Genomic DNA, 21,275 nt, shown 5'->3' with positions numbered 1-21,275 from the left:
TTACAAATCTTTTCTACAAATAAGATGTAACTGACAATGACTGTAAAGTGTAATGGGCTATTTAAGATATAGAGACACAATAAATAGAAATAAAATTGGACTTACTGGAATACCCACAATCCCTCTGACACCAATACCTCCAGGTGTACCAGCCTCTCCCTGTTGAGTTCATACAAATAAGTATATTAGTCCATATGCATATTTTGCTTGTTGGCCATTGCTGATACAATGCAGTACATGCCTGACAGAAAAGACTAGTAACGTTCAAACATTAGGCTGCAGTTAAGTGCACTCAGGGAGTTTGAGCATAACATGATGGTCTGAACACAGGGACTTTACACCCTGAGAAGTGAAAAAATCTTGAAGGAAAAATCAATGGGCCTTTCCAAACCGGATCCTACCCACTTCCACTCTGTCCTGGAGTGTAACTCTGTTTGTAGTCACCTTCACAGCTGAATGAAGCACCCTTCATCAAGGTGTCAGGGGATAAACACAGCAGCAAGTTTTGAGTCAAACTTCCCTCTCTGCAGCGGAAAGAGGAACTGTTGCAACTCTTTCTCCTGTTTTATGCTATTCACATGTACGGAGTGTCTTCCATGACGAACACAATACGTTGTTGCACATGGTCAGTAAATCAGCCTCACTAGTTGGTTTGGGATGGCACACAATGTGGCGGACAGAGTGGAAGTGGGTAAGGAGAGGGTGTGGGGGGGGGGTTTGAGAAAGGCCCAGTATGTGGTAAAACTAATTAAAGACATTAAATGCAGGAGCAAAAAAAAATATGTGCTGTTGACGTCACCTTGGCTCCATCAGCTCCAGGAAGTCCATTCACTCCATCTTTCCCAGGCTCTCCCTGCAACATCCCATCACACAGTTAGATCCCATTCACACTCTAAGCAACGCTAAATGCTCAAGAACGAATGAGGTCGTCTGATCCCATCAGCGTACTTACAACGTCTCCTTTTTCCCCTGCAGGACCCCGCTCTCCTTGAGGTCCCACTGCTCCCTGATCAAAATCAAAGTCTTTTTTAATTGTAGCAGTCTCTCAGATAATATTTTGCAATGTAATCCACAATGATAAAACTCACATCATCGCCCTTGGCTCCGTCCAAACCCTGACGTCCACGGATACCCTCTACGCCCTGAGAGAAGAGATTCAGTCAGAGGCACATGTGAGAGACATTTTTTAATGACATACTTCTCTAAGAGTAGAGGACATAGAACTGATCAAACTAAGACTGCTCACAGGAGCTCCAGGTGGGCCGGTAGGTCCTGGCACGCCATTGAAACCAGGAGAGCCCTGTGAACATAGACCATTGTTATCTGCAAATGTAACGCTAAAGGTGGTTATATCACCATCGCATGCCAATATTTTTAAATCTTTGTTTTTATGAGCAGCTCTTAATAGAAAAAATGTCAAAAAATTTGATTTAAAACTTTGATTTAACTCACTCTGTCTCCCTTTTCTCCTGGAGTTCCAGGGAATCCAATGGGCCCTCTTTGCCCCTAAAATGACAGAATAGCATATCTTTAAAATATACATCACTTCCTCTCATAGGCCCTGTTTATACCTAGTGTTAACATGGGTCTTGGGTGATCCGTTCACAACTGGACGGATCTAAATACAAGTGAAAACGACCACTAAGACACATTGTGATCTGATCACAAAAACCACTTGCAAAGGTGGTCTAGAACAGTGTTTCCCAACCGGTCCAGCCACAAGGTCCAGATTTCTGCTTAGTCATTAGTTCAAGGTCTACACACTTTAATACACTAATTCATTTTACATATTGTCGAGCTAGTTCACTGTCTCTGTCTGTCACAAAAAAACCCCTCTGTGCCAGAAATTCACTGTACTTGAAAATAAAGTGTGTTTTGGACAAACTTGACCTGTTTACGAGTCACTTGCGGTCCAGTCAGAATGGCTCTGCAACCCACTTTTTGACTGCAACCCACCAGTTGGGAACCACTGGTCTAGAACACATATGTATATGTATATGTATATCCTTTGCAGTGCAGGATCTGGTGATGTTTTTGGTGTGAGCATGCTAACACTATAACTTGCCCATTTTACAATAAATTCGGTGAAGTGCTCTGTATCCGTCTGTCGTTAAGCTCTATGGAAGGAGACATGTTTAATTCTGCTGATAGCGATATCTCCAGTCGTACCAACACAACTGCTAATGTGACTAGCAAGCTAAAGCTAGAACTTGTAACTGAAAACAATCACCATGCCCATGTTACCATGAGTTGGACAAACTGTTGCAGTATGTTTTGCCCCATGGGAGGAGTCGTGTTGCCTCTCTCATCTACTGACCTCTCAAGGTGCTTTCGCACTCACACACTGGCGACTGAGGCTGTGATACAGGACTGGAGGAGCTGGGCATCGAACCGCCAATCTTCCAAAAGGTGGAGGTCCCACTCTGCTTCTTCAGCCACTGCCACCCTACAACCACCTCCAGCCAATACTACTGCTAACGTAGCTAACAAGTATGCTAGTGAGCTGCTAATGAGTATGTGGGAGCAATATCTGTGCATGAGGCCCTTTGACCCTCCAGAGTAAGTGACGTAGACAGTAATTACATCTGAACACAAGTGGTCAGCTGGAGACGCATGATACACAACTGTGAACTGATGTGTCTCGGCTATCCACTTGTGTTCGAATCACTGAGACGCATGTTAATTCAAGGTGTAAACAGGCTCATAGAGACTCATATTGTTCTGTAATATCACTCTGTGACTAAAGGAATAAGTGCCCTTACATCTTCTCCCATGCGACCTGGTGGCCCCTGAAGACCTTGCTCTCCGGTTTCTCCCTGTGGAAACAAGAGCAAACTAATTAAATTGTGAGAACAGAGATAATCATATTAAGCTGTTTGTAGGCTGCAATCAAATCACGTATGTGTGGGTTGTTCTTGCTATCAATCTCTTTCCTGTAACTGGAAATGGGAATTCACTCGGTGCAGATGAACCTTGTTTTGTCGAGTGTCAAAATAAAAGACGGATATTGAGAAGAAACATTGTTTAACATACCTTGTCTCCAGGTATTCCATCTTTTCCAGGCTCACCAGGCAAACCTGCGTGTCCCTGAAGGCAACAACCAGTTGTTTTAACAATTTTGTATTACCACCAAATTTCATTAATTTTCATTTTGAATTGAAAGGTCTAACTGTGTCCCCGACTACTCAAGTTGATGTACATTTCTCAAGTACATTCTCCACAATATTTTTTGGTATATTTCCTAATCTGTAACTAGACTAAAACAGCCACACAGATACTTCTGTGAGGCTGTACTTGGGCACAGCCGTGTTTTGACCCGGGGCCGGGTCGCAGGAGCACCAGGCCAAGCAAAGCACCTCAGACGTCCCTCTCCCCAGCTCCTCCTGGGGGACCCCAAGGTGTTCCCAGATGAGATGTGTAATCCCTCCACCATGTCCTGGGTCTGCCCCGGGGCCTCCTACCACTGGGATGTGCCCAGAACACCTCTAACAGAAGGCGCCCAGGAGGATCCTGATCAGATGCCCGAACCACCTCAACTGATCCCTTTGACACAAAGGAGCAGCGGCTCTACTCCAAGCTCCCCCCAAATGTCTTAGCTCCTTACCCTATCTCTTAGGCTCATCCCGCTTGTATCCGCAGTCTCATTCTTTGGGTTACTACCCAGAACATGATCATAGGTGAGGGTTGGGACGTAGGTGGACTGGTATATCTTCAATATGATGGTCTGGTGCAGCGGCTGCATCACTGCAATCGCCAATCCATCTCAAGCTCTATTCTACCTTCACTCATGAACAAGACCCCAAGATTTTTTGAAGTCTGCATTTTGCAATCAATAGGGCTTATTCATAAATTCATTTTGATTTAAGTGACTCACAGCTAAATCTTTCAACCAACTCACTCATAACTAAATAACAACTCAGTCTAAAGTATTCAGAATATGTGGCTTTTTTGAGTTGACATTGACATCCCTCACCTTCATCCCTGGCAGCCCAGCCAGTCCCTGTGGTCCAGCAGGGCAGGCAGCAGGACACTACGAATGAGAGATGTGACAGACCAAAAAGACAGTCAGATACTAAATAAGCATGGCTGCTGCAGAGCCTCTTAACTTCAATGACTCTGTTTGATCACAAATTCACTGTCACCAGTCCAATTGCCATGCATCCAGGAAACATTTGGCAGCGAGAAAGACAGTAAAAGACTCACAGCTTCCCCGCTTCCCTCATTGCTGGCACCAGGCGGTCCCTAAAACACAGCAGAGTGACATCTAAAAGAGCCGCAGGGGTTTAGATGTCCACATAAATCCACCAGCAGAAATTCCCAGAGAGGTAATGTGAAAAGAGACTGCAGCGTGCAACACCACCATACACTCACGATTTCACAATGAAATATGAGCTCAAGAAGAAACGTAGGAATGCACGAATAGAGATGATGATATTAGTATGGGGTTACACCTGTCCAGCAGGTGGTCAACACGACTGATATTGAGCTTTAATTAAAAGACATGCAGATACTGATCATTCAGTTTTATCAACTTTGGCAAAATGAAATCAGTTGTACACAAAATTATTTCAGATTTGACCACATCTACATGGTCTAGGTGTGTGAACAGTCTCTGATGATTCTCCACATGAGGATGCATGCAGTAGCATCCCTTTTTCCTGATAAAACATGCCTGGTTACAGTATTACAATTGCGGCATGTAATCCTAATCATCGGTATCTGCATATAGGCTCTCAAATATGGGAGACTTAAATAAAAACAAAGAAAACCAAGAAAAACTAACAGCTAAAGTAGATGTCAGTAAAACAAGGGTTAGTTCTGGTCCTTACCACAGGCCCTGGTGGACCAGGAGGCCCAGGAGGCCCTGCAATACCAGCAGTCCCTCTGGGTCCAGGTGGACCCTGCAGGTACAGGAAATATTATCATTACATTTCACATCAAACACTCACAGACAAGCATTCTGTATACGATCAAAATCTTCAAAGTATCAAACTAAAAATAATGGCACACGTTTCATGAAACTTGGTGGAGGGGTGCGGCATGGGTCAAAGAAGAACCTATTAAGTTTTGGAGGAGATCCAAATCACAGGGTGGATATGCACAAGTCAGTTCAAGTCAGATACTTGCTTGAATTAGAGTGATAAAAACTCAACTTGACTTTGACTTGGTAATCATGACCTTAGACTTGCCTTCGACTTGAGACAGATAACTTGAACAGACTTGATCTTATTTTAGATAATATTTGCATTTTTACTAAATATTGAGTTGATGATTTCTAGTACAATGCACGCAAACCTGGCAACCTGCTAGGATATTGCAAAACAGCAGAGGCCAACGCCGGGCAGCCATCATGGAGGGGGCTGAGATTATGTTGTTGATGACAGCAGCAAGAAGAGAACAGCAGCATGTAACGTCTGCAGCTCAAAAATCTGTGACATGACCATAACAACATCAATTTTGTGCATGACTACTATACCCACAAAGAAAAGTACGTGAATGTGTCTTTTTAAGTAACTTATTAGTTTATTGGCTGGTCAAATGTTAGCTAGCTAATGTTAACAGCCTGCAAGAGTTTTAGTCATAACCACTGTCTTTCAAGTGATTTAAATGAGGAAACTGACGTACATCATTAGAATGTCACGACTTCATTGGTGACTTGTTTGACCTGAGCATTGACGTGACTTGTCTTGCTTGATTTACAGCAGGGACTTGAGTTGGCTGATCGCCTGATTCTCACCACAGGAACTTGGTTCTTCGTGGAGATTTGAAGGTAAGGACTTGAGACTTGCTTGTGATTTGAAGGTAAGGACTTGAGACTTGCTTGTGACTTGAAGGTAAGGACCTGAGACTTGCTTGTAACTTGAAGGTAAGGACTTGAGACTTGCTTGTGATTTGAAGGTAAGGGCTTGAAACTTGCTTGTGATTTGAAGGTAAGGACTTGAGACTTGCTTGTAATTTGAAGGTAAGGACTTGAGAGTTGCTTGTAACTTGAAGGTAAGGACCTGAGACTTGCTTGTGATTTGAAGGTAAGGACTTGAGACTTACTTGTAATTTGAAGGTAAGGACTTGAGAGTTGCTTGTAACTTGGAGGTAAGGGCTTGAGACTTGCTTGTGATTTGAAGGTAAGGGCTTGAGACTTGCTTGTGATTTGAAGGTAAGGGCTTGAGACTTGCTTGTGATTTGAAGGTAAGGACTTGAGACTTGCTTGTGATTTGAAGGTAAGGACTTGAGAGTTGCTTGTAACTTGAAGGTAAGGGCTTGAGACTTGCTTGTAACTTGAAGGTAAGGGCTTGAGACTTGCTTGTAACTTGAAGGTAAGGACTTGAGACTTGCTTGTAACTTGAAGGTAAGGACTTGAGACTTGCTTGTGATTTGAAGGTAAGGACTTGAGAGTTGCTTGTAACTTGAAGGTAAGGGCTTGAGACTTGCTTGTAACTTGAAGGTAAGGACTTGAGACTTGCTTGTGATTTGAAGGTAAGGACTTGAGACTTGCTTGTGATTTGAAGGTAAGGGCTTGAGACTTGCTTGTGATTTGAAAGTAAGGACTTGAGACTTGCTTGTGATTTGCACATGTGTGACTTATTCCCCCCTTTGGTGGCTGTGCTTGCACATTTGCGGATCATAGAAGACTGGATTATTGACTTGGTGGAGGTCTGCGCTCTCAGAGTGCCCTTTCAGTTATACATGACATGATCAGCTTGTCAATACTGATGCATCAGTTTAGAGGCAGCACTTTACTGTTGAAGTCAGTCAAGGTTAGTTTTAACTCCTTTATATACAGTTAGGTATTTTAGTCCAGTGGTTGCCAACCCAGGGCTGGTGCCCCTTCTGAAGGGTCACAAGATAAATCTGAGGAGTCGTGAGATGATTAATGGGGCTGTTCCCTATTCGACTATGATTTCATCACCCTCCTTAAAGCACACCATCTCTACGGGGTCTAATCGCCAAAGACTTTTCACATTTTTCATTCTGTCTCTCCTGATTGAAATATGTGTTGTCTTTTTCTGGGTTTAAAGGCTGCATTACCCTAAAGTAATTTTCCTAGACTGTTCTTTTATTTGCCTTACACACTTTGTCTTTGTTTCACATTACTGATTACTATTTATGAAAAATCTCATTGTGTGTTTTTTGGTCAAAAATATTGTAATATTTGATTGTCTTCATTTGGCCCAGCCCTAGCTTGTACTGTATATTAATGTATTGTTTTTTGTTGCATTGTTTGTTTGTCTGACCTCAGGCCCGATATTTCCTTCGTCTCCTGGGATACCTGGTTTCCCTGGTGGTCCCTGTCAGACACAGACACACAGCAGCACCTTCACTTGTAAGCCATGTATGAGCATTTCAGCAGTGTCTCAGAATAAAACAGCAGATGTCGCGAGCACATACAGGAGGTCCTTCGCTTGCTGGGCCCTGTGAAACAAGAGACAGAGGACACAGATTATCACTGGATGTTTCTTTATAGCTACATACAGTGTCATCTACATGCATATTGCTTTAATAAAAAAACATTTTCCACTTACAGGAGGACCTGCAGGTCCAGGAAAGCCAGGAAGTCCCTGCAGTTAGGAGGTAAAGCATCAGTCACACTGTCTGTGTTTGTAAAATTTCACATTTCCTATAAGTAAATAATACTGGAGTGATCTACTTACTCTCTCCCCTACAGGCCCTCTGGGACCCATCGGGCCAGAAGGACCCTGCAGACAACAAACATACAGTTACACACACAGATAGCACTGGCAGATATTAGAAAAGAGTATGTGTCAGAGGGTGAAGTGATGTTTCCTACACTAGCTCCTGGAAGGCCAGGCAGGCCTCTCTGTCCAGGAAGACCGATCTCGCCCTGCTCCCCTTTGCTGCCCTAGGAAACAGACACAACAGGAATAAAACAGCTTTATCTTCTTCCTGCATCTCTCTGCACCGTTGCTAAGATACACAGAGGCAGAGACAGTCAACATTTAATCAATGAAAGGTGGGCCGCTCTCATTGTTTCTTAGATCAGCAACGTCCCGAGCTTGTGTAAGGCTATGCAGATAACAATAAAGTCGGACGGGAAAAGAGCGATGATAAACAACAGAGGTACCAGTAAACAATTTGCGTCCACTTAACCCTCAGGTTCAATCAGCGACGGTAATAAAACAGTTCCAGGTCTGTAATGTATCAGTGCAAATTCATTTAAAGGCATTGTTTGTGTTGTCTGTAAAGAGACTGACTTTGAAGAAAATGTGTAAAATTCATTATGCAGTACAGTGATTGTCCTGGAGGCAAAGGTAGGCAGAGAGGATAGCTAGATCTCTGTGCCTGATTCCATATCTTTTCAATTAAAAAGCTGTTAGATAACAACTGTTACACAACAATTAAGCTCTAAAATCCATAAAATCTGGATCCTTCACCAGATTCTTTTTTTATAGATTGGGGCATTGATGGGGAGTAGGAAGTCTGGGCTACCTTTAGGAAAGGTGACGACCCACTTCTCGTGGTTAAAAAGTACAATAGCTTGCCAGTTAGCGTGTAGCTTGCTCGTTAGCAAGCATTCTCTTAATAAGCAGGCTACAACTTTGTCTGAGAGTTTATGTGACTTTGTTTCAAGCATTTTTGTAAGGGATAGAAGACAGGGATATACCAAGCAACAATCTCTGGGGATGAAAAATAAAGCCAAGACAGAAGTGCCAAAAACTGCAGTTCCTCGGATGGCCACTTGAGGCTGGCTCCAAAAGTGAGTCCTCATAGACCCCCGTGTTAAAATGCTCAACTTTACAGCAGAAATGAACATCTTTACAGCCTGGTACAAAAAACAGTTTTGGTCTTTATGGCTAATTTCCACATTCATGATAATTTTACGGGAGCTAAATTTTTATTTAACTCACTCATTTAGACGTTATTAAACCTTAAAGTTATGCAAAGTTAAGGGCATGGACCCTTTGATTGACAAGTGGGTATGGGAAAAGCTGTAGCTGTCCCTATGTCTGTGTGTTTTCAGTTCCTAGGAGCTAATTGAAATGTTTTGGGCCACTAAATAAGTCTTACTCAAAAAAGACCCTTCAAGGGATCAGTTTGTCCAGGAAGTACATTTTGTTTTAATCAAGCCAGTTTTCGGTAGCATAAAATTAGCATTGTCACAGTTAACCATAGATACAGATTCACCATGCTAAACAAGCTAGCACCTAACATGGGTTATCTCCAACTTCTCATCCAAATATGGTCCCTTCTGGCTCCAAAAATCCAAAATGGCGACAGCCAAAATGCCAAACTCAAGGCTTCACAAAGGGAGTCCACAGACCAATGGGTAACGTCACGGTGGCTACGTCCATTATTTTATAAAGTCTATGGGATACACATAAGATGAAGTCAGCTTAAACTGTTAACATCTAAATGCTGTAATTTGAAATTGTTTGATGTTGGCTTTCTACTGTACTTTTTATATTTTAACGCAGTACAGCTCAAACCCAGCCTGAAACCTGATACTTGGGACCTGCCAGGTTTGGTTTCGGTTGAGGCTGGCTTTGGGCAGTGGGGAATCTTCCTATAGGCAATATAGACAGCCGCCTCAGGGCCGCCTTTGTGTTGATGTCTCATTAGCTCTTGTTTATGTTTATAATAAGTGTGGGGGTGGGGCTGGGTCACCAGGGAAAGCTTGCCCAGGATGCTGAATGCGGTAGGTCTGGCACTGGGTTTAGGCTATACGTTGTGCAAGTCACGTTGCTGTGGAAAAATCAGTTTTGTAATTCTTTGAATGCGCAACCACAGAGGCAAAGTAAACAATTTCCCTGAGGTATCACATAAAAATGGAGAGAACAGATCAACAACCTGCAAAGCATTTTGTATCATTTAGCATTTTGTACTTACAGGAGTGCCTGGACTGCCAGGAGAACCTGGAAGACCCTGGAGAGATGCATATAACAACATAGTTAAAGAAAGCAGAGACATAAAGAGAAGAATACTGGCTGTATAGTTACAGGAATGATTCAGACGACAGACGATTCGGACTTTAGGGGTTTGTAGAAAGAATGCAGAGAAAAGAGTTAGCGAGGAGGAAACACTTACATCTCTTCCATCTCTGCCGTTTTCTCCTGGGGATCCTCGGGGGCCCTCTGGGCCAGGGGCTCCTGGGGGGCCTGGGACTGATTTGTCAGGCTGAGAGTGGAGACAGTCAGTCAGCAAATGGCAGTGAAAGAACTGAATAAAAACTTTTAATTAAAGATTTATTTTAATTAAAAAATAGTAAACTTACACCTTCAGGGACTGAACTCATTAAATCATTTATCCAGGATGGCAAAACATTTTACAGCAAATCAAATGTTATTTAATATTATGCTTTAAAAGCAGTTTAACAGAAAATTGGACAAATGCTTGGACAAAAGAGGGCTATTAATTTTTTGTAAATGTAAATTCATTTGGCTACATGTGTCTTTTTACAGCCTGCAGGTGTTTTTCTAATTTGGGACATTTCGGGTATAATTCTAAATCTCTGTGCCCTAAAACAGAAAACAAGCAAAAACCACCAATATAAATGAGATTTAGAACAAAGCAATGAGGCAATTAGGCAACCAAAGCACTGAAGTAGATTATTGGCTTAAAATCACAAAGCAAAAAGAAAGTAGAGAAGATAAATAAATACCTCAGCATTGGCATACATCTGAAGAAGCAAGAGAAATCAGATAAAGGGAGAGTTAGTGAAAGTAGTCACACCACCCTCACCAAAAGTGTCAGCAGAAGCCTGGTCATGGTCATAGTAGTGAGTAGACGTCATGCTGTCATTGAATATACAGCCCATAGTACCAACACTCCCCATGTACAGAACCACCTCACAGCTCGATGCAGGGATGTTAGCCTGAATCTAATAGAGTGCACCAGGCCAGGAAATATTTCTGTCTACAGTGGGAAGGAATATTTGCATCTTGATATAAGTGACTGAATTAAAACACTCGAGCTAATTCTAATTCATGGCACTGCAGACTTTATGCAAACTGAGATGTGAGACAGCAGAGTAGCATTTTTATTACAGGCTACAAGTATTTCTCTCAGGCAGAAATCTCATTAATTGTGCTAAAGCCACACTGAAGTGAAAGATAATATTTAGTTATGAATGCCATAAACTGTACGCAGTCTGACACAATGTGTGTGTGTGTGTGTGTGTGTGTGTGTTTTCATATGAGGATAACATTGTCTTAACTTCCCTCAGCCCAGCTGCCAGAGGAAACTGTTGGCATTGCACATTTCTGCAAACTGTGAATTCATTAAATTTTCATGTGTCATACGTGTCATGTCAACATTTGTAAAATGGCCTTAAGGGGACTGTCATCGGTGGGTGGATTGTGAGACACTTAGGTGAGACACCTGCCATTCTGCAGACCACCCCTGACCACAATTTAAGACCAACAAATAACAAAACTGGTTGTTTTTCAGCGACCTGTCACTGTTTATCCAGCGAGGATGGTGCCACAAAACATGGCTGTTTATATGGCTATGTGTTGGCGATAGCCGTGGCCATAGGCATTATGTTTTCTGGTTGTCCATTCATCCTTCAATCCCATTTTCATGAACTTGATATCTAAAGAATACCTGAAGGACATCTGTAAATTTGGCACAAATGTCCACTTTGACTCCACAATGAACTGATTAGATTTTAGTGGTCAAAGGTCAACATCACCATGGCCTTGCATCCGTTTCTTTCTTGTGAATGCAATATCTCATCCAAATTTGAATTTCTTCAAAATTGGCACAAATGTCCACTTTGAGTTGAGAATGAGCTAATTAGAATTTGATAGTCAAAGGTCAAAGGTTACTGTGACCCTCTGTTTGTCTATTTTTTGTGAATGTGATATCTCAAGAATACCTCAAGGGAATTTCCTCAAATTTGGCACAAACGTCCACCTGGACTCACATATGAACTGAATAGAATTTTCACATAAAACAGGTTTTTGGCCACAACTCAGGAATTCATACATTGATTATGACAAAATTTTGGATATGAAATGTCATAACTTCATTTATCCTATGAGTCATTTCTGTGAAATTTTGTCATAACCAATGTATAAATTCCTGACATCATAATGTTTGTCAGAAACACTTTTCTTTCCATTTGTCAAGGTCATATCTCAGGAACAGAAGGAGAGACATTTGGTCAGATACTGAATTGGTGACACTAATCTTGGGTGTCCACGTTGTAACTGTGAATAAGGTATAGATCTTCTGTGCTGCCGGGGGATGATGTTGGTGAAGCATTCATGTTTTCACCAGCATGGATGTAACCTGTAAGTGCAACTTGATTGGTTCATGGAGGCATACAATTGCAAGCCGATAATTCTAGTTTTAAAGAGGCGGGATCGTGCCTCAAAATTGGGTATTTTAAGCCAAAACGTGATATTTTCTGAACCATAACCAAGTTTTTTTTGTGCCTAAACCTAATCACATGTTGACCACAGCGAGAAGTAAAAAAAGTTTTAAAAGTAATATGTGTTTTGCAGAAATGTGCAGTGCCAACATTTTTTTCTGGAGATTGGGTTGCTTTCCTACTGGTTACCTTATTGCTGCATATGTAGTCAATGGAAAAATGTAAATCAGTAAGTCAGTCACAGAAGTCCTGCCAATTCACTCTATTGAATGATTTCTAACCATTTTAATGCTGAAATATTTACATTCACGACTTGTACTAAATGGATGAGATGGTTATATGATTTGCAGAACTGGTTTTGTGAGGGAAAAAAGGAAAGTGTGCATTTACAATAAAGCAGCATATCAGGTTAATTTGGGTGTCGCAGATGATGGCTTTTGGCTGATGTTAAACATCTATATTTGTTAACCTTTTCTGGCACTTCGATACTACAAAGTGCCAAATTTACTTTGATAAAAATCTGTATTTCCCAGTCATACTTACGACTTTTGACATGAAAGATATTAGGAATGAGAGACTATTAATAATGATAAAGAACTACATAAATGCAGCATAATTTGTTGTTTTAGTTTACTTATTTCATTATTATTACAATTATTTTAATACATTTTTCTGATTTTTTCTAATCAAATACATGTATATATGCATGTATGTATGTATATTGTATGTATGTACAATAGTTATAAAGAATGCTACTTCCTCTCTCTTTTTTTTCTGAGAGGTTTATAAAAGAAACTTTTTATGACACTATCCACAGTGGAACAGCAGCCACATTTGGTGGCTACAAAGCTGCTGATAACACTGTGATGACTCACTGGAAAAACAACTGGTTTTGTTGTTTGTTGATCTCAAACAGTGGTCTGCAGTTTGGCAGGCGTCTCGCCTAGATGACACGCCATCCACCATTCCCTCCACCTCCAGATGACAAAGTCAGCTCACATAATATGTCACTTTACCAATGCTGATATACTTCTGAAACTTATAAATGTAATGTATTGGTGGTTTGCAGAAATGTATATTGCGAACATTACTATTAGGTTGAGTTCTCTGCTAAGTTTTGATTTATTCTTGAAGCTCTTCCGGACTGTAAAATCTTATCGGACCGAACTAATGAAATCCTGACACTGAAACAAGTCATTTCATGGGGGTTGTGATGATCCCCCGAGTTACAGACGTGTCTTTCACAATGTAAGTCTATGGGAAAATGTCTTTTTGGGCCCAATGGCATCATGTGATGGACTTGGCAATTTTAATTCCACAGTTTGTCACATTGTGTTCAAAGTCCAGCATACTTCCTGTTTAGCTGACATATGCTACTGGCACAACATGACCAACCCGGCCTTAATATTTTCTGTCTGCATGAGACATCATGGCGCCATGACACCTTCAGACGCTCTGTTTCTGTCACAGTGACGACGGTTGGCCAAAACTTGTGACATGTCAACACATTCTCACTCTGACCTCGTCACATATCGATGTTTGGTCATGGACTTTCCACATTGAGATATGACGTACAAGGTCCCTTGGGTGTGTTGGTTGTAGATGTTCGCACACCTGGTTGGGTTTAGTCAAAGAGAATAGGGTTTGGCTTTACATGCGGGACACAAACACAGCCCTTTCAGGTGAAAGTCGTGGTTGTTTGACCCATCTACCACCCCTTCTGCCTGCCCTACTTAGACTTTTGCCCTCTTAGTTTACAATGTGTCCGGCCATGTTTCCCCCGATGCCATTGGGTGCCTTTATCAGCGACCAGTCACATATCATGTAGTCTCTATATACAGACTCTACATTCAGTGAATGTAGAGTCTGTAGGCAAACCCCGGAGACCTTGCCTCCGGGAGAAGAGCAGAAGAGCCCTGGTTTCCGGTTGTAGGCTGTTTGTAGTCCGGGTGATATTGACCAATCACGTTTGTTGCCAGGTTAAACAGTCCGTGTGGTGAACTAACGAGGCAGAACATAATTGGCGTCACTGCAAACTCTGAATCCATCGCAATGGTTCAGCCTATTTACTTATATATAAACGGAAGTCGGAAACAGAAATTCGCCTCCTCCACCCAAATCAAACCGGAATGCCAAAAAATCGGGGGTCTGCCCCCAGAGGCTGTATCACTGTCTGCCGGAAGTCAGACCCCGAATGCATCTGATGGGTTCCGAGAATGCATATCATGTTAACGTGAGAGGACAATTTTTTTTTGGTGGTGCATGGCTACAGGATGTCACTGATCAAGGGCCAGAGTTCGACAACTTTGGAGTGAGACCAGGTTGGACATGTCAGAAATTCATCCAGACATCCAATTTCAGTGACCAGTTGGGAGCGGTTGACCAGTTCATGATTGCCCCCTAGCAGAGTAAACGACCCTTCAAGAAGCTTAAAGTTTAGTCCCATTCTTAAATAAGTCTTGCAGCTTGAAAGTTTCATTAGAGATGAGCTCAGTTCAATCAATGCACTGCTTCATGTTAACGTAAACTTAGCTAGTTAAGCTAACTAACCTAAATTCCATCTTAGCAAATATAATAAAGGAGGGACAAATGAAAAAAAAAAACAGTTATTTCCATTGAAGCTTCTTTTTTAGAGCAGGTTACACTGCTTGGTTTTGCTACCTTGCTGCGCCCTCCTTAGCAACATGGGTGGAGAAAACCACTTTAATGGTCTAAAACAGCAGGCGGCAGGTGCTGTGCAGCATTCCTGTCAATCAAGCAGCAGGTAGTGAGCCTGTACTTGGAAAGTGGATTCAGGCAGCACAACATACGCAACCTGTTAAGGCATTTTCTATTATACTACCCTTTACTGTGACTTTTAATTTCATCTTATTCCAACGTTTGTTTGGGCAAAGTCAGTAACTTTCCGGTTCAGATGTATCCATGTGGAACTTGTTTTCATGTTGCAGAAGCTGCCAACAGACATAAACACAAGCGCTGGTTCCTGTGCTGACTTTATATGAAATGATAACCACAAAAATCTCGCACTATGCACACTGTGAAAGTCGGCTTTCTGATCTCAGACTTTTAATTTGAACAAACTTCCTCTTTGTTTTGAAAGTTTGCCAGTTAGCTAAGTAGGGTTTTTATTTTTGCTCCATGTGCTGAGGTTTTAACACAGCCAGTGAGATCATGTCTGCCTGCTCCTTCACAGCTCTGCCTCCGAGAAATGTTTGCTCGGGGCTGCAACTCCAATCTGCTGTTGTCCAACTTGCAAATTGTTTTGGATGAACTGCAACCTTTGGATGTACTAAAGGAAAGTGCCTGGCAGTTACACTTCTGCAACTCCATCTCAGCATTTCTGCCCTCGTTTTCTCTCAGCATGCTGGAGGGCCTATCAGCCTGAATAGAACCACAAACCACAGCAGATGCTGAGCAGATCCGAGTCCTTGTTACTGTACCTCGGTGGCAGGCAGCTCGTTGCAGCTCTCTCTCTGGGCCCTCTTCGGGTCACAGTGAATCAACATCCACTGGAGTTCAAACTGAAAAGAGATGTTAATGTTAAATACCACGGCAGTCATTTTTCAGATGTGACACTGACTAAGGATCTTGAACTGCTTCGTCATGGTGCAGTTATTTCTTTGTAGCTCTGAATCAATTCCCTCTATGGGTTGTTGAGCTCGATGTTTCACCAATGCTATTTTCTGCAGGGATTAACTTTTTCTTTTTTTTCCACTGGAACCCAGCTGAGCAGCTTTGCTGTGACAGCAGCACTTTAGAATTATAGCCAAGCTCAGCACACATATAAACCTGAACGTGTTTGTTCACAGAGAGCACCATTTCACTGATAGAGCCTCTGAGTAGAGTCAGTGAGCGTGATTAAATGCAGCAGGCAACTCTCCATCCTCCCTTACCACTACGGAGGCGTCGGGATCAGCGTCCAGCCTGCCAATGAGAGTGTCTCCCTCTGTGTTGATGGGGCCTTTGCCCTTGATGGGCTTCTGATCCACAGGCTGGCAGTCCACATACAGAGTGACCTGCTCGCGCTCCACGCCAATCATCACTTTGTGCCACTTGGTGTTGAAGAGCACAGAGAGACCGGGGAATGTGACGGTCTGGAGGTTGCCATCAGCGCCCATCAGGAAGTACTCCAGAGCCTGCTGGTCGCCGTTCAGCCTCATTCCGGCTTGTTTGTTGCCGTCTTCGTCCACTACTTGCCAGACGTTCCACACCTTGTTCACTGTGTTCTTGATCATGCGGAAGGTGACCATGAAGGAGTACTCATCAGGGAAGCCTCGAGGGAAGTTGAGGCTGAGGAATTAATTGAGTACAGGGGTTCAAATCAGCTGAGGTATCAGGGAGGAATGATGCTCTTATTGAATGACACTTGAATACGACACTCAGAGTTATACTTCTCAAAATGCTGTATCTTGTATGTCAATTCATGATGACAAAATAAACGGCACTCATCAAATCAAGCAATGTGGATAAAAATAACTTAAAATACAAATGAATTAAGCTACATGCATCAAAGAAACAAGATGTGCTCATATCAAAATAAGGTACCGTGAAGGAGGCTGCCTGAGTGCATAAATCACTGCTTCAGTTACAACATTAGTCCTGGTTAGCATCCACACTCTGGTGCTTTCTGCATTTTTAACGAGCCAGATTCTCAGTAGGTGGTGCGTTCATAGATGGGCGCTGCAGCCGGACTTTTACCGTCTTGTAAACGATCAAGGTGAGGCAATAAAAAAAAGAGTTTCCTGCAAGCCAATAAAGCCAATGAAGACCACTCTAGCTTTGCCTGAGGTGACAAAGTCTAAACTATGTGCTGCCTTTGTCCTGCAGATAAAAAGGGAGGGAGCGCAGCATAAAACTCGCTGGCAGCGACAGACTTCAAAGCACAGTCTGTGCCATAGGACTTGTGGAGGAAATAAACATGTATTTACATTCAGTGTGACAGGCCCGAGTGGTGTTGGTGCAGAGTGCCAGCGAGTTATGTAACAGCTTTTAAGGAAAGCTGGCCTGCAGGGAAAGATTAGCCAAAACAGACTGGAGCAGGCACACTGGGAAACACCAGGGGACGTCTTTGGTTATGTAAAGTGGCAAAGCCATTAACCTGAACACTCTGTACTGGAACCAGTTTTGTGAAATTGTGATTTAGACATTTCTTTGACTTGTTCATTTTAGTGCAGAACGCTATGATAAAAATGTCTCTATGTTGATATTGTAGTTGTACACAGGGCTGCATTATAGGCTGGGGAAGTGTAAAAGTGACACAAGATCACAGACCTCAAAGAGCTCTGACTCCAGCAGGTTCACTGTGTCCTTTGGTTTGAGGTAATATAATTCAGTGATAAAAGTAGGGGCACTCCACCAAGCCCAGTGTACTCATCATGAGGAGTAGGCTACTACTCAGTTTGTCTCTCAAGAGATGTCATCTCAACAAACTTACAAACTTTTGCATTACACACTATCGGCAACTTTTAGGACTGAAAAATGAAGCCAACATTGAAGTGCCAAAAACTGCAGTTCCTCAAATGGCCACTTGAGGCTGGCTCCAAAAGTTAGTCCATCTCCATAGACCCCTGTGTTAAAATGCCTAACTTTACAGCAGAAATAAACACGTTTTCAGCCTGGTAAAAAAACGAATTTAGTCTCTACAGCTAATTTCCTCCTTCTTGACAACTGTACGGGGGTTGAATGTTAATTTAAGTCACCTTATAGCATTTTATCAAAGCTGAAAGTTATGCATAGTTAAGGGCGTGGCCACTTTGAGTGACAGGTGGGCACTGTCCGTTGACAAGCCACTACCATGGGTACAGCGTTAATTATGTAACCATACTGTACCCCAGATTCAAAGAGTATAGGCAAAGCTATAGCCATCGCTACTACAGTGTGACTTTAGTTCAATAAAGTGAATTTTAACATTTGGCTGCTTAAAAAAGTCTGGTTTAGCGTTTGGTTGTACTGAAAGACCCTCTAAGGAGTCAGATAATCAGCTTTTCTGGTAGGTACATTGTATTTTAATGGGATTAATCTTGTTTTTCGCTAGCAAAAATTAGCATTATCACAATTAATCATAGCTATGAATGCACCATGCTAACCAAACTAGCAGCTAGTGTTAAGGTTAGCTCCACCCTCCTGCCCAAATATGGTCTCTTCTGGCTCCAAAAATCTAAAGTGGCGACTGTCAAAATGCCAAATTTGAGGCTTCAGAACAGGAGTCCACAAACTAGTTGGTGATGTCACGATGTTGACGTCCATTATTTTATAGGGTCTATAGTTACACATCAGGGGAGTGTAATTTGAAAAGGGTGGGCATTTACTTGGCATTGAGGGTCTAATAAAATATGTTTTTTCAGCTGTATTATGGGAAATGTAGGGTCCAGTATTTTAAGACCTTGATTCTATGGATACTATGGACTTGAAGAGTTTTAATAGATTTTGTCTAAATTCCTTCTTTTCTTTAAAACCCCCACTTTGATGGGAGTGCAATACAAAACAGCTGGACTGTACCTAAGGGGCTTTTTTAAGTGGGTTCCCAGTCTTGAGGTCCTTCTTACTAAGGGGCCAAAATCTGATTTTACACAATAAGAATGCAACATAAGACACTTTAAAGATTAATTATCGCAATTTCTGTCCATTTACTGTTTAGACTGGTGAATTATTTGATAAATTGACTTTTGTTTCAAAGCAACATTCCTCTTTTTTAAAAGGAGTGGGACATTTCATGAGGGGCCCATAGATTATTTCTGCCCCAGGATCCCCAAGCAGGTTGATCCAGCCATGTTGCTACAACTAACCTTTAATTAAAAACTAGGGAGAATGTTAACAGGAAGTCAGGGCTGCCTTTGTTCAGTCCAAACCCTCAAAAGAGTGAGTACAAGAGAAGATAAATCACCAAAAAGGCGAAGTAAATATGTCTTTGACTGAACATTTCCTGTAGATACAAAGGGCTTCAAGAAATATGCTTTTCCAACCCCCTCCTCACACACACAAAAATACCTCTCCTCTACCTTTGTATCTAAGAAACGTCAAATAGGCCCAGACATGTTTTTGTCTACCAATTACATGCTGCTTTCCATGCTGGAACATCTGCGGCGGACCTGTAATAATGCAACACCTGCAACAGGAGGACCACTGCTCTCTGCGTGTGTTTTATCTGTTTTCCTTTAAACCCTCTGTACTGTACTTACATGGTTGGAATTTGGAAGTTGGCCTCGCGGTCCAGGCGGTAGGCCACCTGGTGGGCAGTGGAGCCGTCCACCTTCCTCACGCCTTTCAGAGGGATCACGTCCAGCTGGAACTGGGTGATCAGATCAAAACCTACAGAGGATAACGTATTAATTCCTGTGATGTTTATTACAGAAGTTACGGCAGTAGCAGCAGAGGTTAAAACAACATTAACACTAGCCTACAAGGAAATAAGGAAACAATAATGATTTAAATGTAAAATAAAAAACTTTTCTCTTTGACAATGCGTCACTCTTTCAAAGCAGAGAGCAGCATGAGTGCAGATGTGTTTAAAAACAGGGCAGTGGTGAGCAATTACAATCTTGCTGAGTTCAGATTGTTCCAACTCAGATTCTGTAAAGCTCAAGTGGAACATTTTATTTGCCTCATTTGAAATCCAGAGGTGTTTTGAGGCATTAGACAGCCCACCCTCATCAACTAATTAAACTCACCACCTTCCTTTGGAAAGTGTATTCTCTCTTTTAGGGATTTCAAGGTTTAGACTTTTTTTTCTTTTACAGCCTCTGCTTCACTTCTGTTTGAACACAAGCCGACTTTAGGTCAGTACCTGGAAGGTCATCTTGTCCGCTTCTCATCGGTGGGCAGACGGTATCACCATCTAGTCGGTTGAGGTCTAGTTCTGATGGAGCAAAACAAAAAGCAATAATGTTGTTATCCTTATAATCCCGAGCTGGATTGAACAAATGCAGTATATCACCGGTCAGTTTATTTCAGTGAGGGTATTCCAGGAGACAAATACAAGAGAGAAACAAGGTCTTTAGTGTCAGAGTGGATTAACATCATAATGCACTGTGGTGCATTTTTAATGAGAGTTTCTTTTCACATTTTTTCACATATTCACACATTTAAAAGCACAAACATTAATCAACACATTGTTCGACTGCTCAGACACCTCTTTATGATCCAAATATGTCCTCAGAGATGGAAACATAACGTTGATTAATGTGGCACCCAGTGCTGCATGACTCTGGTCGCAGCCATATGTCATCGGAAACATTTTAGAAGGTCAATACGGCAGCTGAGACACTTTCCTTTTTATTTATGTGTATGATTTATCAAGATGCAAGCCTCCTTTGGCTGCAACTTGCAATTCATCACTGCGCTATTTGATTTCAGCTTTCATCAATACTGTTTCTCAGTTTGGAAAAAAAAAATCTATACTTTCATGTTGGCCGAGATTTTGTTTCACTGATCTACAAAATAAAAGACTGGCCTAGTTTTTCAATTCTGTTAACAAACTGATGTTAATGTTTGTATTCAGAAGAGTTTAGACTGAACAGAGTAAGGACTCGTGTAGTTTCAGTAAAACAGTTGTGCTTGGTATATATTTCACAGGTCCTAAGATGTTTGAATTAATGTTTAAATTAGTGATTTACAGTTTCGGTTTCTTCGAGGTGATGCGTGTAAATGTATCAAACCTTCCAAGTTTTGATGCTTTTTCCAAAAACTGGTGTCAGAAATGTCATTATAGTACATATATGTTTAACAGCTAGTGCTGCTCGCCCCACAAAACTTCTCTTCAATGCAACAAGTTTCCATTAAAAAGACAAAATATTCTTTAATGCACTGATTCAGGGTTCCACCTCTATGTAGGTAGGCTACATAAGCTTAATAGGATGTTACAGAGATGTTCCTGGCCAATGATCTGTCATTCTTTGAGAGGCGAGCAGCAGACGTCCCAGTTACCTCTGCAGCCTTCTGCCTAGAA

The 21,275-nt window shown here is 41.9% G+C and overlaps 1 protein-coding gene across 3 annotated transcripts in view; it reads right to left on the bottom strand.

The window, feature by feature from the left end:
- col9a1c (collagen, type IX, alpha 1c) overlaps positions 1-21,275 on the bottom strand; it is a 41,804-nt gene that overhangs the window by 12,337 nt on the left and 8,192 nt on the right. The window contains exons 3-25 of one of the 3 annotated variants that reach the window (XM_033637663.2): positions 20,115-20,186; positions 19,510-19,639; positions 16,225-16,621; positions 15,772-15,852; positions 10,616-10,633; positions 10,042-10,131; positions 9,844-9,879; positions 7,787-7,858; positions 7,650-7,694; positions 7,521-7,556; positions 7,387-7,410; positions 7,233-7,286; positions 4,830-4,901; positions 4,204-4,242; positions 3,974-4,030; positions 3,034-3,087; positions 2,763-2,816; positions 1,453-1,506; positions 1,247-1,300; positions 1,089-1,142; positions 953-1,006; positions 800-853; positions 106-159 (exon numbers count right to left, since the gene is read on the bottom strand). In XM_033637663.2, the coding sequence (XP_033493554.2) occupies positions 106-159; positions 800-853; positions 953-1,006; positions 1,089-1,142; positions 1,247-1,300; positions 1,453-1,506; positions 2,763-2,816; positions 3,034-3,087; positions 3,974-4,030; positions 4,204-4,242; positions 4,830-4,901; positions 7,233-7,286; positions 7,387-7,410; positions 7,521-7,556; positions 7,650-7,694; positions 7,787-7,858; positions 9,844-9,879; positions 10,042-10,131; positions 10,616-10,633; positions 15,772-15,852; positions 16,225-16,621; positions 19,510-19,639; positions 20,115-20,186 (1,655 nt within the window). The remainder of the gene's footprint in view (positions 1-105; positions 160-799; positions 854-952; positions 1,007-1,088; positions 1,143-1,246; positions 1,301-1,452; positions 1,507-2,762; positions 2,817-3,033; positions 3,088-3,973; positions 4,031-4,203; positions 4,243-4,829; positions 4,902-7,232; positions 7,287-7,386; positions 7,411-7,520; positions 7,557-7,649; positions 7,695-7,786; positions 7,859-9,843; positions 9,880-10,041; positions 10,132-10,615; positions 10,634-15,771; positions 15,853-16,224; positions 16,622-19,509; positions 19,640-20,114; positions 20,187-21,275) is intronic. The other 2 variants (XM_033637665.2, XM_033637664.2) reach the window with 2 other exon arrangements.

The sequence above is a fragment of the Epinephelus lanceolatus genome, chromosome 16 (assembly GCF_041903045.1).
Source record: "Epinephelus lanceolatus isolate andai-2023 chromosome 16, ASM4190304v1, whole genome shotgun sequence".
Taxonomy (NCBI): domain Eukaryota; kingdom Metazoa; phylum Chordata; class Actinopteri; order Perciformes; family Serranidae; genus Epinephelus; species Epinephelus lanceolatus.
Note: the sequence above shows the minus strand (reverse complement) of the source record. Positions and strands in the feature narration are given on the sequence as shown.